Source organism: Chiloscyllium plagiosum, chromosome 13 (assembly GCF_004010195.1).
Source record: "Chiloscyllium plagiosum isolate BGI_BamShark_2017 chromosome 13, ASM401019v2, whole genome shotgun sequence".
NCBI lineage: Eukaryota > Metazoa > Chordata > Chondrichthyes > Orectolobiformes > Hemiscylliidae > Chiloscyllium > Chiloscyllium plagiosum.
Window position 1 is genome coordinate 51,977,108 of NC_057722.1, and position 17,656 is coordinate 51,994,763.

Consider the following 17,656-nt stretch of genomic DNA (forward strand, 5'->3'; position numbering starts at 1 on the left):
TTTTGTAAAGTCAACTCATTACCATAGCTAGAATATCTGCTCACACTGACCCAGGTCTTAAGTCAGGTGACAAATACAAAGGGGCAGCACTCCAAAAGCTTGTGATTTCAAATATACCTCTTGGACTATAACCTGATGTCATGTGACTTCTGAGCTTGTCCACCCCAGACTGACACGGTCACCTCCATGCATATTGACCCAAATAAAGTAGGCTCAAAGCATGGGTACCATGGTAGCACAGTGGTTAGGACTGCTGCTTCACAGCACCAAGAACCTGGCTTCAGTTCCAGCTTTGGCTGACTGTCTGCGTGGAGTTTGCACATTCTTCCTGTGATTATGTGGGTTTCCATGGGTACTCTAGTTTCTTCCCAGAATCCAAAGATGGACAGATTAAGTGGGTTGGCCATGCTAAGTTGCTCTGTAGTGTCCAGGGATGTGCAGGCTAGGTAGTTTCGCCACAGTAAATGTGGAGTTAACGGGCTAGGATGGGATGCTGCAGGGTCAGTGCATGCGCAATGAGCTGAATGGCCTCTAGGTGCACTGTGGGGAATCTAGTTCGAGACAAAGAAACTTCAGATGCTGGAATCCAAGGTAGACAAGAAGGAGGCTGGAAGAACACAGCAAACAAGACAGTATTAGGAGGTGGGCAAGTCAACATTTCAGGTGTAGCCCTTCTTCGGGACTGAAACATTGACTACTCTACCTCTGCCTGGCTTGCTGTGTTCTTCCAGCCTTCTGCTTGTCTACCTTGTCTATCTCTGCTGTTAAAAAAAAGTGACAGATTCATAAACAAAGGAGAACAAACTCGATATAAATACATGAAATAGAATTTTATGGGAAGTCTAGTGTCATAGAATGTTATCCGTTGTTTGGTGGGTACTCAGTTTCAGCACTCTAATTAAAAATTCAAAATATAGGACCCTTGAGACTCGTTGACCATTGAATAAAATCATAGTTGATCCTTGATCTCTGCTTTCTCTCTTGATGCCCAAATCCTATGATTCCCTTTGAGTCTAAAATTCTACAAGTGTCAGCTTTAGCCTCATCAAAACCATTCAAAACCGTTTGAAATCAAGAATTCTAAACATTTACAAACCTTTGAGTGAAGGTATTTCTCCTCATCTCCATCTGAATGATCATCTTCTTACCTTGAGACTGATCTGTGATTACAACAGTCTCTCAGCATTTACACCGTCAAATTGAGTTAAAGTCTCATATCTTTCAGAAAAATCACCTCTCATTCTTCAAACTCCAGAAAGTACAGGCCCTGTTTATGCAATCTCTCTTCATTGTCCAATCATCTCATCCCAGAAATAAACTGAATGCATTACACTTGCAGGACCTTTTATTGCTGTCATTATTATTGACTTAGAAATAGGTGTGAAGAAGAAAAGCAAATTTTACAGAGTCTGTCATAGAAAGAAAACCCAATGAAACAAGTGGAAGGCACATGTATGCTTTCCACAAATTATTGATAAACTGTTCTACATTTACTGCTTGCCCATTCTAAGTAGCTTGCCTTACTCTGAGACGGTGTATGTTGGTTCTGACCACCCCGCCCATCAGAAGAAATATCTTTCCTGAAACTCCCCTACAAACTCCTGTAAGATGTATTTTATATCGGAAGGAGATCATCTCTTCTACTTCTAAACTCCAAAGTATAAAGACCCAATTTATTTAATATTTCCTCATAAGACCATCCTCCTATCCCAGGAGTAAAGTTTGGTGAATCTTCATTGTACTCGCACAGTGGCAAATATATTGTTGTGAAGTTGGTATGTAAAATTGTAAAATGGGGGAAAGCATTGTGTGGTCCCTTTAAAAGATGTTTTTTTTTCAGTGCTTAGAGTTAAATTGGATGTCTGAACAGCAATTTAAAGTGCAGGTATACAAGACTGCTCCATTTGAAACATATGTATTGAACAGCTAAGCAGCACTTTTACCAAGACAACAATTCTTTTTAATTTAGCCAATCAACTTAAATATCAAAAACCAATTAAATTTAAATCTGATGGTTTAACTACCTAGAACCAATCTGAATTTAAAGAAATTAATAGGTCATCAAGGGCCTAAGAGATGAGGACATTTGGAAAATCAGAAAGTAATCTGCCATCCAAAGTGATTAGCTCTTTCAGCTCTCAGAGTAACCATCATCTGACTGAAGGTACAACAGCATTCTTAGCTCATATTCCTGACACCAGAATTTGGTGGAGAGAGGCATTCCTAAAAGAAGATCAATGGAGAAAACACAAAGGTCCAGAAGACATAACCTGGCTGTAAAGTTTGAGAGACTAAATTTTTATTGTATTTTATACAAGGGGAACTTGTATTTTATTGGAACAGCATACCACTAGAATTGTTTTAATTGGGAATAGTTGGTAGTTAGAGAGGAATTGTTTGGTTTGTTAGTGGTTCTGTTAATTTGTTCACTATTGGAGTCATTTGCTGATTATAGAGTGAGTGAAAGGATTTCACTTCATTTAACCACTCTTTTGTAACAGAATAGGGTGAGGGGTTGACAGGTAGGTTATACCACATTTCACACTTCTTTTACCAGATTGAGGCAAGCCGAGCCTCTCTGGGTGCTTAAGTTTTTGTTATCAGAGGAGGGGTTGACCACCTGCTACTTAACAATATCCTTTAGTAGGCAAGGGGACCAAAACAGCACACAATACTCAAGGTGTGGTCTATCCAAGATGACATAATTGAAGTAAGACATCTTTACTCTGATATCCAAACTTCTTGGAATAAAGGCCAATGGACCAACATATTTACAGTAGAAAAAAAAATAATATTCTTTCAAAAGCTTCCATGCAGAACAACATCCTTTGTACTCAGCTTTTATGCTACTCTGGTACAGATTCTGGTTAATTGTACCAGATATTCATTTAATATTATTTGTTATCTTGAATTCTATTGAGAGAAATCAATGTGTGGAAGATTACTAGCAAACTGTTTGAGTGCTAATAGCTTGCTTTTTAAAAATTAGCACTTTATCATGCAAATATGTAATGAAATATCACATTGCCAATTCAGTGAAGTAATTTACAATTTGTACATATTTTGTGTGTGTGTGTGGATTCAAGGGCTAATGCCCCTCAATTAGTGTTAACTTACCAATGAAATGAGATTGGAGAGTGTTAAACCCAATGAAATCTTCACCACTTCATCCTTCTGCTGGACTGGACGTACATCTTTATTATACTTTCTGACTTCAAAAAGATCATGAATCAACCTCTCTTCGTCATTCCTACCAAAACATCCTGCAGATTAAAAGGGAAAGAACCAAATAACTTTGAATGTAAATGAGTGGCACAGGTGGGTGGCAAAGTGGCACAGTGGTTAGCACTACTGCCACACAGCGCCAGAGACCTGGATTCAATTCCCGCCTCAGGCGACTGTGTGGAGTTTGCACATTCTCCCCGTGTCTGCGTGGGTTTCCTCCGGGTACTCTGGGTTCCTCCCACAGTTCAAAAATGTGCAGGTTAGGTGAATTGGCCATGCTAAATTGCCCATATTGTTAGGTGAAGGGGTAAATATAGGGGAATGGGTCGGTGTGGACTTGTTGGGCCAAAGGGCCTGTTTCCACACTGTGTAAGTAATCTAATCTTCTAACCCAACTTGTTTGGAGGTGCTAATGTACACACCTGGAACAGGTAGGACTTGAACCCAGGCCCAGAGGTAAGGATACTACCACTACACCATCTGACCCCTTTGTATTTGGGATGCATCCCAACAGTTTAAATATCCAAACATGATATTTACAACATCTGTAGCTTGTGACTTAAAAGAAAACTGCTAGGAATCCCCCATTTAAAAAAAGACAACACCAACATATTTCATATTGGGCTTTAATTTTCAGATTCAACAACAATTCAGCTCTAATTAACCTTACGCTGCAAAATGCTTTCAGATAATTATTGATTGAACAGAGACATGTTTACTTAACAACAATTAAAACTTTAATGGGATATAGTTCAAACTTAAACAGCGGGACAAAGTATAATGTATTACAAGGAATAGCACACCTACCCTTATAATGATAAGCAACACAAACCTCTTTTGCATTAATTTGCTCATCATGCATGCTTATTAAAAGGCTAGCTCACCAGTGATTGAAATCAGTTGGCAGTAGTCTGGGTTGCATAGAGCATGGTGGATGACTAATGGAAACAGGCTGGAGTATAACGGGCATAGACCAAGGAAGCTGGTCAAGAGGGACATCTGCCTGGCCAAGAGAGGCAAGCAGACCAGGGAAGGGTGAAAGATCAAAATGTTAATCTGCAAGTGTCCACTTTGAGAAAATAAGCTACCTCTGCCTTGTAGAGAACGAATGTTTTACCCTCTAAAAATGATGGACAAATCTTCAATGCTGTGTGGTTATGGTTCATTGTCTGATCCAGTCACAAGATTTGCTTTGCCATACATGTGTGCACCTCCTTCTCAAGAGCAATTAAGTCTGGACAACACATCCTGGATGAGCCAATAATGCTTACACCCCTTGAAAGGATTACTGATTACTGTGTGCCATCTCCTAGAAATAACCCAGGTTCTGATGCAGCATAAGCCCCACGACACTAGCAACACTGCATTGCCCTAAATATTTGCTGCTGATTGGCCATTTAACAACCTTGATTATTAGCAAGTTTTGAGAAGATTTGTAGCTCAAGTTGAGGTTCTGGATGCTCACTGAGGTGGAAGGTTCCTTTTTCAGACATTTTGTTACCATACTAGGTAACATCTTCAGTGATAAAGTACTGGTGACATAACCTGCTTTCTATTTATATGTTTGAGTTTCCGAGGGTTGGTGATGTCCCTTCCTGTGGTGACATCATTTCCTACAATGTCATTTCCTGTTCTTTTTGAGGGGTGGTAAACGGGATTCAAGTCAATGTGTTTGTTGATAGAAATACCATGCTTCTAGGAATTCCCATGTGTGTGTCTCTGGACAGAACATGTCCAGAAATCCTAGCCACTCTCCCCTACAGCAAAGACATCTCAGAAATGACTGCCAGACTACTCAGACTCCTTGACATCATGGTAGCCCACCAACACACTAAAACAGCAGCTAATGAACTTGAAAGACTCTATACAGACAACAAGCAAAATGAATGTCATTTGCAAAATAACTTGCAAGAACTGTAACAAACACTACATTGGATAAACAGGCAGAAAACTAGCCACCAGGATTCATGAACATCAACTAGCCACAAAACGACATGACCCACTCTCACTCGCATCCTTACATATGGATGACAAAGGACACCACTTTGGCTGGGACACCGCATCCATCTTAGGACAAGCCAAACAGAGACACGCACAAAAATTCCAAGAAACATGGCATTCTAATCAGAACTTTATCAACAAACACATTGACTTGGATCCCATTTACCACCCCCTGAGGAAAAGAAAAGTAAATGACATTACCATGGGAAATGATGTCACCACAGGAAATGACATCACCAACCCGAGGAAACTCGAGGTGACAATACATTAGGGAACCAGCAAAATATATTTTCTTCCAATATTGATTACCATTGTTTCTATATTTGAGTCACCATGAGATGTCATACAAACACAAGTATTCTGCTTGAAGTTGATTTAGGACCTTCAGCAATGCCGTCATTGTGTTAGATCTTTGTTGTATTTTTCTTGTTGTTTATCATTTTCGTAATTGAGAAACAGCATAGGTAAACCTAAAAATGTTTCAACTAAACATTAATATAATACCCAACTATCTCCTCTGGCCAGTTGTTGGATTCCTGTCTTTTACCAGGCTCCAAACTATCGCCATTCCCAGCGTGTTGTCAGTTCTGGTCTGTATGACACCTACCTGTAACTAAGCTCCAGTCTCTTTTCAGCCTCTCCCCATAGTTCAAATTCTCCAACCCTGGCAACATGCCTGTAAATCTTTTCTGAACCCTTTCAAGTTTCACAACACCTTTCTGATTGGAATGGCCTGTTGTAAGACCCTTTTGATGCCTTTGATACAGAAATAAGATCTGTTTTTAATCTTCCAATTTTAATACTTAGTTTTAATGCAGATAGCTAAGTTCAGCTGCCTGTACTTCAATGTTTAGATTAGATTAGATTACATTATAGTGTGGAAACAGGCCCTTCGGCCCAACAAGTCCACACCGACCCGCCGAAGCGAAACCCACCCATACCCCTACATTTACCCCTTACCTAACACTACGGGCAATTTAGCATGGCCAATTCACCTGACCCTGCACACCTTTGGACTGTGGGAGGAAACCGGAGCACCCGGAGGAAACCCACGCAGACACTGGGAGAACGTGCAAACTCCACACAGTCAGTCGCCTGAGGCGGGAATTGAACCCGGGTCTCAGGCGCTGTGAGGCAGCAGTGTTAACCACTGTGCCACCGTGCCGCCCACTCCACAGGGTAAACATTTCTGGATAGTATATTGATATTTCTGGTCAGCTGGAATCTTTTCCTGCTGCACTTGTCTCAAGAATCTTCAGGATTTATATTGACTTAATTGGTTGTATTTAGTTTCTTCCCCTGACTCATCATTCCTGCTGTTGGAATCTTACCTTTATGTTCATTTTCTGTCTATTATTTATAAGTGTATATATAATATTTATATCCTAAATATATGAATTTGTTTTGTGATCACTTTTAAAAAATAGTATTCATTACTTAATAAATAAACACTGTTTAACAGAAAGCTAAGATCATCCTGAACTCGTGCTTAAAAAAATCAGCTGGGGCACACAATTTCCTTTTTATGACTTCTCTGCAGCTATGCCTTTTTCAGGATGTTGAGAAGTATACTTAGGAAGGCACTAGGTGAATGCTTGACTGGACTTCTCAAGTTGGTTAACATCAACTCCTGAACATTAATGAAATGTAGATGTCATTAATGTTATAACTATTAGATGTCTAAGGACTACTGGAACAGATTGGAGCAAGATTTAGATTCACCAGATTTTGTGTGTTGAGTGATTCTACCAATATCACCAGTTCCAGTTTTTAAAAATGCAGTTTCAACTATTTGTCTAAGTTTCTGGCCAGATCATTTAGTAGAAAAACTTCTAGTTTGATCACCCATAAGCTCTTATGATTAAAAGAACATTTCTATTTAAGTAGATATGTTTAAAGTCTTTTTAATGTCCAGGTCAGAGAACAATGTTAAGTAAATTCAAATGTTTATCATTATCACTGACAACCTGAATAGAAACTTTCTTCAGTAACAAGGCTTAGCTTACCTGTATAAAACAGACAGATAATGAGAAGATGAATGGTGTGAATGTTCCACATTTGGTTAAGAATGATTCTGAACATCAACGCTACTTGTGCGTTTGGCAGTTTGTAACAGCTTTGTCTGAAGAGCACAAAGAATCTGAAATCTAGTTCAGGGTGAAACAGACAGAAACAGCTGGCATGGATAGAATTAGAATAGACTCACTTCCATGCAAGAGATCTCAAATCTCACAGCATGTGTCTGGTATCTGTTGTGATGCATATTTTGTCTGAAGGCCATCTCTGATTACACAAATCAATGCCGGCATTCACTTCATGGTTTATGGAACAGACTACCAATAACTTGCTCACGACACTGAGAAATCCATACTGCAATTTTGTCATCTTTGTGAGTTCCTCAAAGTAATAAGAACAACTTCAAAAATAGCTAAGGGATGTAATATTCTCCACAAAATGTAAAAGCAACTTTTTATAAGAAGCTATGAAACAAAGCTTCATTTGATTTGACTCAACAAAAACTAATATTCTTTTAACATTGTTAATATAATGAAACATTGCAAGGTACTTCATAGGAACAAAATCTGACACCAAATCACATACGGTGATATTTGGACAGATGACCAAAAGTTTGGAAAAAGAGAAAAGGTTTTAAAATATCTTAAAATATGTCAGAGGGATGGAGAGGAGAGAGTTAAAGTGGGGTGTATACAGCTGAAAACACAGCCATTATTGCAGCATGGCAAAACATGCTATTTCAATATTTAGATCTGAACTGTTTGCAAATATCTCATAATCAATCACAACAGATGGTAAGCAATAGAGTTTGAAGGTTAGTTGAAAATCTCCCTCAGCACCTCCTCTCCCTTTGCACTGAAGATGTCAGCTTTTTCATGCATTATCGCAAATCAAACAAAGTTCCATTTTCAAGCATTGCTATAATTTCTAGTTTGACTTCATATCTTAAATGCTGAACTTTAAAACAGAAAATCTTTCTTAAAGTTTGGTTGGCAAGGAAAAGCCTGCAATTTTAACTTTATTTTGTTTAGATTTCAGCAGCCAATGCACAGAATAGTCACATATTATTACAAATTTTGAAGATGCATCCCTTCTATTGTGTTCTTTTGCATAACTTTATTGTACTACTTTTATTTTAGCTCTTTTCATTATGGGGTATCTCTTGTCAGGAGGAAAAAGATTCTATGCACATGCCCAGAACTTTCTACAATGCTTTTTTTAAACAGAAAATCGTAGGTTGTACCTACTTTTTCCAATATGTATCTCCGGCATGCACCACTATATGCTGAGATTAAATATCCCCACGTTCATTTATCTTCCCCAATTGGTGAGTGCAAGATTACACTCCAGGTTGTTGCTTGGATAAGTTTTTAACCTGTTGTTTGTCTGACACTTGGTCAGCATGGCTGAGATCAGAGGTCAGTGTGTAATGAATTAAAATCAGAAACTATCCATGTGATGAATTGAGATGAGGAAGTTGCCAGGTCGGGAATTGATACTGATCAGCCTTGATCCTTTATAGGTCTAGAGACTCTGAAAATGTGTAAGTTTAACTAAGTTTGCTTTCCTTTGATTTTAGTTAAGTTCCCAAAGGTTAAGGAGCAACTTAATTAATGCAATTCCTGAACTCCTGCATGAATAGTCCCAACGTTTTAGGCGCTAATCATTTTGCGGTGAACACACAACGCCTGAGGTTTCACACACAAGATGCAACTCACACACACCAACTTCTGCAAACAATTTAATAAAGCCTGCACAAGCTACGTGACGACCGCCTGCCCTTGACCCACCCGCCATTGACCCACCTGCCCTTGACCCACCTCACAGACGTGCGATGTCAAGTCAAAAAAGGTTCCTGAACAAAGGAAACACGTCCCCTTTATATAGGTCAGTTGTAATGCTCACAGATACTCTAGCCACTCCTCCCCCATAATTACATGTTACCCTGGGTACAATGGTAGAATGAGATCATCCTTGGAGATAATGTAAATGTAAATGCCCTAATCCTGGGGAATCGTTATGCAGACAATTTCCTGACTCTGATTTCCCCAAGACTATACAGGTGCAACATACTTAGCTTCAGGGGATGGCTATGAAAGCATTTCTGAATGGTAGGGGCTAAATGATAGTTTAATTTGATAATAGTAGGAGAATAGTAGCAAATGACTGTCTAAATTGAGTGGGAGTGTTCCGCATTCCTGCAAGAATGATAATCATTGTGGGGATTGTCAAATCTTGGGACAATCTTCTCAGGAAGGCTGGGCAGCAGGAAAAAAACCACAGATGATCCTGCCAATGGTTCTCTGCTTTAACAGCTGACTTTTCTGGCTAACAGAAATAGTGTGGGATGATGGGGAAGGAGACAGTTATTCTCTTTGTATGCTTGAACTTCAACCTCGCCAGTTGTTGGCAGGAATGCAATCCCAGGGATCTAGGCCTGATGCCTTATGCTTGAGTTTCAGGTGAAGCAGCTAAAAGTGGAAAGCAGTCTCACTTAGGTTTGGTTAAATGTAATGTGCACTCTATTTAAATATTCAGACAGTACCACTAAAGAATATGCCTGCTTACAACATTTACATTGGGAAAATAGCAAATCATTGCATTTTTATATTCCAGTGCAAAAGTGTGCTTGTTGATTGTAATATAAGGGAACACAGCTGAAGATTTTGCTGAAGGTCTGGATGGTGCTAACTGATTTACTTCAGTAAGGCATTCGACAAGGTTCCTCATGAAAAAACACAGAACATTACAGCACAGTATAGGCCCTTCAGCCCTCAATGTTGCACTGGCCATGTCAACCATGTCTGAAGCCTATTTATCCTACACTATTCCATTTTCATCTATATGTTATCCAATGACCATTTAAATGCCCTGAAAGTTGGCGAGTCTACTACTGTTACAGGCAGTGTATTCCAAGCCCCTACTACTCTCTGAGTAAAGAAACTATCTCTGACATCTGTCCTATATCTATCCCTCAATTTAAAGTTAAGACCCCTTGTGCTAGCCATCACCATCCTAGAAAAAAGACTCTCTGTTCACCCTATTTAACCCTCTGATTATCTTATACGTCTCAATTAAGTCACCTCTCAACCGTCTCTCTGTCGAAAACAGCCTCATATCCCTCAGCCTTTCCTCATAAGATCTTCCCTTCATACCAGGCAACATCCCAGTAAATCTCCGCTGAACCCTTTCCAAATCTTCCACATCCTTCCTAAATGTGGTGACCAGAACTGTATGCAATACTCCAAGTGTGACTGCACCAGAATTTGTACAGCTGCAGCATGACTTCGTGGCTCCGAAACTCAATCCCTCTTCCAATAAAAACTAACACGTTATATGCCTTAAAAACCCTATCAACCTGGGTGGCAAATTTCAGGGATCTATGTACATGGAGGCTGAGATTTCTCTGCTCATCTACACTTACCAATAATTTTACCATTAGCAACTAGGGAGACTGGTTAGCAAGGTTAGACCTTGTGGAATACAGGGAGAACTAGCCATTTGGATACAGAACTGGCTCAAAGGTAGAAGACAGAGGGTGGTGGTCGAGGGTTACTTTTCAGATTGGCGGTCTGTGACCAGTGTTGTGCCACAAGGATTGGTGTTGGGTCCACTGCTTTTCATCATTTATATAAATGACTTAGATGTGAAGATAGGAGGTATAGTTAGTAAGCTTGCAGATGACACCCAAATTGGAGGTGTAGTGGACAGCAAAGAAGGTTACCTCAGAGTATAACGGGATCTTGATCAGATGGGCCAATGGGCTGAGGAGTGGCAGATGGAGTTTAATTTGGATAAATGTGAGGTGCTGCATTTTGGAAAGGCAAATCAGGGCAGGACTTACCATTGTGTATAAGGTCCTAGGGACTGTTGCTGAACAAAGAGACCTTGGAGTGCAAGTTCATAGTTCCTTGAAAGTGGAGTTGCAGGTCGATAGGATAGTGAAGAAGGCGTTTGGTGTGCTTTTGTTTATTAGTCAGAGTACTGAGTACAAGAGTTGGGAGGTCATGTTGCAGCTGTACAGGACATTGGTTAGGCCACTTTTGGAATATTGCGTGCAATTCTGGTCTCCTTACTATTGGAAGGATGTTGTGAAACTTGAATCTACCTGAAGTATCAACAGTCAGTTCCCCAGGTCCTTATTTGCTCAGACTCTGACTGCTATGTTTGCAGCTTCCCAACTGACAGTACATGATTCCCCACCCTGCTTACGTTGAACCTACAGGATTGACTATTGCCCACACACTGGACTGTAGTCTGACTGATATAGTGACCATGAGCATCCCAGTCAGACATCAAGCTCCTGGACTGTGCACAGACTGTGCTTATGACTGATTAGTAACAGGATCCAATCAAAAGTGGCCTCTATTTAACTGGAGAGAGGACGAGCCCCAGCAGCTTCTGGCATGGTCCTTTGGTTGTCTGAACATACAAAGTAGACAGGCAGCTGGCAAATGCTGTTGTTGTTAGATAGATGTTCGTGTATCACTTATCAAGATGGGTCCCAGTCCCCCTTCCATGGAAACGTACCTATTGACCAGCACAAGCAACCAATCTGTGTAGCTGCACAGAAAAACACTTCAGTACAGCAGTAATGATAGCCTTCAGCTCTGGCTGAAGTGGGAACATGCTACCAGGCAAGAGATGCTGCAAGCATGCAGATAGATGTTAAGTGAGAAGATGCTAAAAGACCAAGTGGGCAGCTTTGAAATGAAGCCTGGCCCAATACTTGATCTGAGTATCTATCCCTGTGTACAATAAGTCCTTACAGCAGCCTTTCAATACTCACTATTGGTGTACCCTGCAGAACAGGTCTGTGCTTCCGAAATGGTTTACATGTATATAGCAGAGATCCCATGATGATGATGAGAGATTAGTATCTGAGACATGCCAATGTCTGTGAATGAGGCGTGCATGTGGCTACTGCCCGTGGATCATGCCCTCGGCTGCAGTTTGGTTGCAATCAACATGGAAGTTGTTTGGAGCAAACAGCAAGCTGCATCGGCCAGGTAACTGTTCTGGTTTCCATTTTGAATTTTCAAGTCCGGCTTGTTTGGTAAGATACAAATATTAATATTAATGAGGCAAGTTGTCTGTCAACAAGACAGCTAACAAACATTGATTCCTCCTTAATTTGCAACTTACTCACTGAAAGGGAGATAGAACCAGATTAAATAGAAAATTTCAAGAGGGAATTAGACATTAAGGGAAGGCAGTGGACTCGTAATTCAGAGGTTTAGATTAATGTTCTGGTGATTTTGGGTTTGAATCCCAACAAAGCAAATTTCACCAGTAGGTGAAATTTGAATTCATGAAAAGCTGGTCAAATGGTGACCATTGTTAAGTGTTACAGGTATGGTTATGAGGTGGCTTTAAGAAGTTACTTCCTCCTTTTGTTTGAAGTGAGGTTGTAAGGCAAAGGTGTTGAGCAGTCTATCAAAACCACTGGTGTAAACAGTTTATGAGGCCTAGGGTTTTTTTAAAAAATTGGAACAATGGAGGCAGCCTAGATGGGTGTACCCAGCTTTTTCAGACCAGGATTTCTAGTTTTATTTTAGTTTTTAGGTTTAGCTTTAAGTAGTTGCTGTTTTGGGCTTGAAGAAGTAGAAACTATTTTATCCCTTTCTCAGTTACAGCTAGAAGCTGGGGTTTCTTTCTGCTGCTGGTTACCTGTCAGACAAATCTGTTTTTTTTAATTTGCCTTTCTTTTTCCCAAGGAGGTGTTTATGGGATATTACAATATTGGAACATTTAATTAATAATTACTGTATCTATTCCTTGGTTAAGTTTTCCAACAGAGTTGTTATTCTGAGTTCTTATTTGTTTTGCTTGTATTTTAACTCTAGTTTTTAAATAAATTGTTTTCTTGGTTAATGTTGAGTAGTTTGACCAATCACATTTACATTTATATTTGCCTTAAAAATAAGGAGAAGTCAGGGTCTAGGCTGCCTTCTTAAAATATTTTGAGGGGTTTGGTCTGGTCCTTAACACAGGGAAATGAATCTGCTGTCCTTACTTGACTCCAGGTGCATAATAATTTGATTTATTCTTACTGGTCAGAACAAACTTTAAAAAGTCAAAAATGATACACTTGCAGTGAAATGGCTAAAGAGCAGCTGTTTGGTAATAACTAGATAGCTCTTTCAAAGAGCTAGTACAGACATGATAGAATGAATGGCCACCTACTGGACTGCATAATTCCATGCTGAAGCATTGTATTCCATAAAAGCAAAAGCCTGAATACATATAAGTTAAGGAACTAATAGATTTTGCGAATGGATAGTTTTTTTCCAGATGGATGATTCAAATTGACTAATGACCTGTGTGTATACACATCCTGTTATCTTACAATATATTAACCACATTATAGACATTAACATCAAGAATCAGATTATTTTTACTGTTCAGAACATAAGAAGCCTGTCACTTAGGCATTATCACTGTAGCATATAACTTCAATCGGAAGTGAAATTATACAAGGAAGCCACATCTAGATAGCAATACTTCATTTGAAAGTGAGATGCTTGCACACATTCAGCACGGAAATTCCAGGCATTTATTTATATACATGTGAATCTGCTGTTCCTGTCAATCTAAGTTCCCAAAACAGTTTTTCCTATCACTCTTTTATGTTACATGATGAGCAATTATCCTGCCCACAAGGATAAAATTTTACAAACATGAAAATCGAAACATTAAATAATATTCTACTTGCATGCAATAATTCTGATCCTGCAGTGATCTACGATAGTGATAGCTTTACGTAAGATTGTATCAATATTCATTTCTTGAGTGAATCTGGTTCTAATATCATTGCATTTTCTTCAACCTGTTCATAGAACATTTTATTCATTATTGTGAATTCTCAAATGTTTTTGATGTCAAATATAGTTTGTTACAACAGAATTCAAGTTAATTATTTCTATTTATATGCTTGAGCCATATAATTCCAATCATGGGGTTTGGTCTGGGCCCTTCTTCTGGGATCAACCAGGCTGGAACATTATTCAATTGTAGATTGCAGTAAACTCTTACAATCAAAATTATAGCAACATATAATTAGGAAAAACATACTGATGTTAGGACTTTTCATATTGAAGGTTAATAACTTATGTTTAATTCTTGTTGGTTTTGGTGAATCTTCTCACATTGTCTAAATTGATAAATTGCCATAGTGTCCAGCGTTGTGTAGGTTAGCCATGGAAAATGCAGAGATAGGGTAAGGGGGGTGGGGGGGAGAGGAGGTCTGAGTGAGATGCTCTTTGGAGGGTTGGTGTGGACTTGATGGGCTGAATGGCCTGCTTCCATACTGTAGGGATTCTAATATGTCTAATTTGATTGTGGAATTTAGTTGGAAAGGTTTTACAGACTGTAGATTAAACTACAGGGTGATTTTTAACAGAATTGATCATAATATTATTCCTAACTCAAATGGTTCAGGTTTGAAATCATAGAGTCTGGCATTTTAATCATTCACAGCTGCAATGAGTTTTGTTAAGTTCTTCGGAAAGACACAACAAAAAATTATCTGGAGGATAAGGAAGCAGAGGTTATGTTGCAGAAACTCAAAACCCTGGTTTGTCCCCACTGAGAGTACTATGAGCAGATCTCAGCACCACACATTAGGAAGGATATATTAAAAAGGCCTGGAGGGAGTACAAATCAGGTTTACAAGAATTTTGCCTGGACTTCAGGGATTAAATTATGAGGAGAGATTATACAAATTAGTCTGATTTTTATTTAGAATTTATAAATCCTTAAGATATTAACATGAAATGACAGGGTATATAAAGACAAACTGTCCCCACTGGATGGGGATTCTAGAACCAAGGGATATAGTCTAAAATGTAGGGCCAGACCATACAGGAGAGATGTTAAGAAATATTTCTACACACAACACCATTGTTTACAGGGCCCTCAGCCAGGTCCAACCTCTCCCACACTTCAGCCCTTATCCCCTCTCTTGCATCCTGCAACAGCAATAGGATCCCCCTTGTCCTCACCTACCAGCACCACTCCAGCATTCACTTCCAGAGTGTCATTAGCTGCCATTTCTGCCACCTCCAATGAGATGCTACTACCAGACACACATTCTCCTCCCCTCCTTTCTCAGCCTTCTGCAAGGACCATTCCCTTCGTGGGACCCTGGTCCACTCTTCCTTCATTCCCAACAAACCCCCACAGCCTCACGGCACCTTCCCCTGAAACTGCTGAAGTTGTAACACCTGCCCATTTGCTTCCTCCTTCCTCAGTATCCAAGAGCCCAAATACACCTTCCAAGTGAAGCAGCGTTTTAGCTGCATTTCACACAATCTAGTCTACTACATGTGGTCTCCTTCACACTGGAGAACGAACCATAGACCTATGGTGTATGTCTGCAAAAAAAATCCCTGAGTTTCCAGTTGCCTGCCACTTCAACACACCACCTTTATTCCCTGGCCAACATCTCTGTCTCAGGCTTGCTACAGTGCTTCAACGTTTCTCAGCATAGCTGGAAGAACAGTACCTCATTTTCCACTTGGGGACCCTACAGCCTTCTGGACTCAATATTGAGTTCAGTAACTTTTGGGCTTGAGGTTTCCAATGTCCTTAGCCCAACACCCACACATCAGGTCTTGTTGACACAGCCTGCTATTATACACAAACCATTGTTAGCCACTAACAGTCCCCATTAATAGTTACCTTTTCTAGCCAGATTGTTATCTACTATCTGTCCAACTGTTCTTCCCTCTCTTTGGGCTCCATCCCCACCTATCATTTACTCCCTAACCCTCCCCCCACCCCAACTCCCCTCCACACTGCCCTACCTTCTGCATATAAACTGACATTTTCCTAGCTACCATCAGTTCTGAGGAAGGGTCACTTAACCCAAAATGTTAACTCTGACTTCTCTCCATGGATGCTGCTCGACCTGAGCTTTTCCAGCCATTTCTGGTTTTGCTTCTAAACACAGGGTAGTAGAGATTTGGAACTCTTTTCCACTAATGGTAGTTGATGCTGCGTCACCTGTTAATTTTAAATCTGAGATAGCTAACTGATTGTTAAGTAAAAGTATTTGTAGTTTGTATGCATGGGGAATGAACTGCCATAGGAAGTGGTAAATGCAGGTACACTTACATCATTTAAAAGACATTTGGACAGATACATGAATAGGAAATGTTTACAGGGCCAAATACCAGCAGATTGAGTCTGTTTAGTTTGAGAAACTGATTGTTCAGTCCAACTTGTCCATGCCAATCTGTTTCCATGCTGTATGACTTTACTAGGGACTTGGGCCAAAAAACAGGTATATGGAATTAGGCCGCAGATCAGCCATGATCTCAATGAATTGTAATACAGGATCAAGGGGCTGAATGGCCCACTGCTGATCCTTTGTTCCTAAATGAAGATAAAATAAAATAGCATTAGATTATTAATGTATTTTAATAACAGTCTTTCAGCTATGGGACAAATAGACTGAATTCTATCAAAGTGAAGACAGTGATAGGTACAAACGAGAGTTTTCTTCTGCAACAGCATTTTCCCCTCATGACTAATTAGATATACAGAGAAAACAACAAAGTCAAGAAAGAGATGGATTAGATTTTTTTTCTGTATCTGATGGCAGGATTTGTATCAATTGGAAAATAATCATAGAACCATAGAATCCCTATAGTGCAGATAGGTAATGGGGATCCTGATCACATCTCAGATCAGCTAGATCTGAAATAAAAAAGTAAATTACATTCACAATTTAGTCCTGGTTGTACATTAGTAGAAGTATAAAAAAAAGCTTCCACGAAAATTCTTGATTTCAAGATTCCAGTGCCCGTACTGTGCTCAGTCTTCTACATTTCCTTGCAGGAATGTTTGTAAAAGCAAACTTATCCAAATATGTGTTGTCATATCCTTTATACATGCCATTTAATGTGATGACATATGCAGCGTGATGGATTTTCTCTGAGATGAAAAATAAAATGCATATTGCTTCTTTAAGTTGCTTTCCTATTTCAGTCTTTGAAATCTGCATCCCCACTTAATCAGAATGAAATAACTGCACAGAAGCTGGTATCCCATCACAAAGTCACCCCTTATTTACTTGTGCACAGCACACTGGCTGCAGCCAGTCAGCTTGAAGTTGTCGCCTAAACTGAGGAGATTCTCACCTGGTTATATTTATTTCCAGCCAGCTCAGAGTCAGTCCTCAACTGAGGAGATTCTCATCTGGTTATATTAGTCAGTCAGGGCTTTCCAGATTTGGCCTCCAATCAATGACCTTGCATTCGATAATGTCAATCTGGTTCCAATCACTACATAGACCCTCCAAATTATGGAGTTCCTGGAATAAGTGTACTCCATAAATTCTGATGAACAACCAATCTTGTCCACCACCAAATCTGGCTTGACTGTCAATCATCAGTGCACCTCACTCTTC

The 17,656-nt window shown here is 39.7% G+C and overlaps 1 protein-coding gene across 1 annotated transcript in view; it reads right to left on the minus strand.

The window, feature by feature from the left end:
- Positions 1–7,341, minus strand: part of chrnd (cholinergic receptor, nicotinic, delta (muscle)) — a 55,057-nt gene extending 47,716 nt beyond the window's left edge. Inside the window, exons 1-2 of the mRNA XM_043702384.1 lie at positions 7,233–7,341; positions 3,118–3,263 (exon numbers count right to left, since the gene is read on the minus strand). Of these exons, the coding sequence (XP_043558319.1) occupies positions 3,118–3,263; positions 7,233–7,308 (222 nt within the window). The 5' untranslated portion in view covers positions 7,309–7,341. The remainder of the gene's footprint in view (positions 1–3,117; positions 3,264–7,232) is intronic.
- Between the last annotated feature and the right edge of the window lie 10,315 nt (positions 7,342–17,656).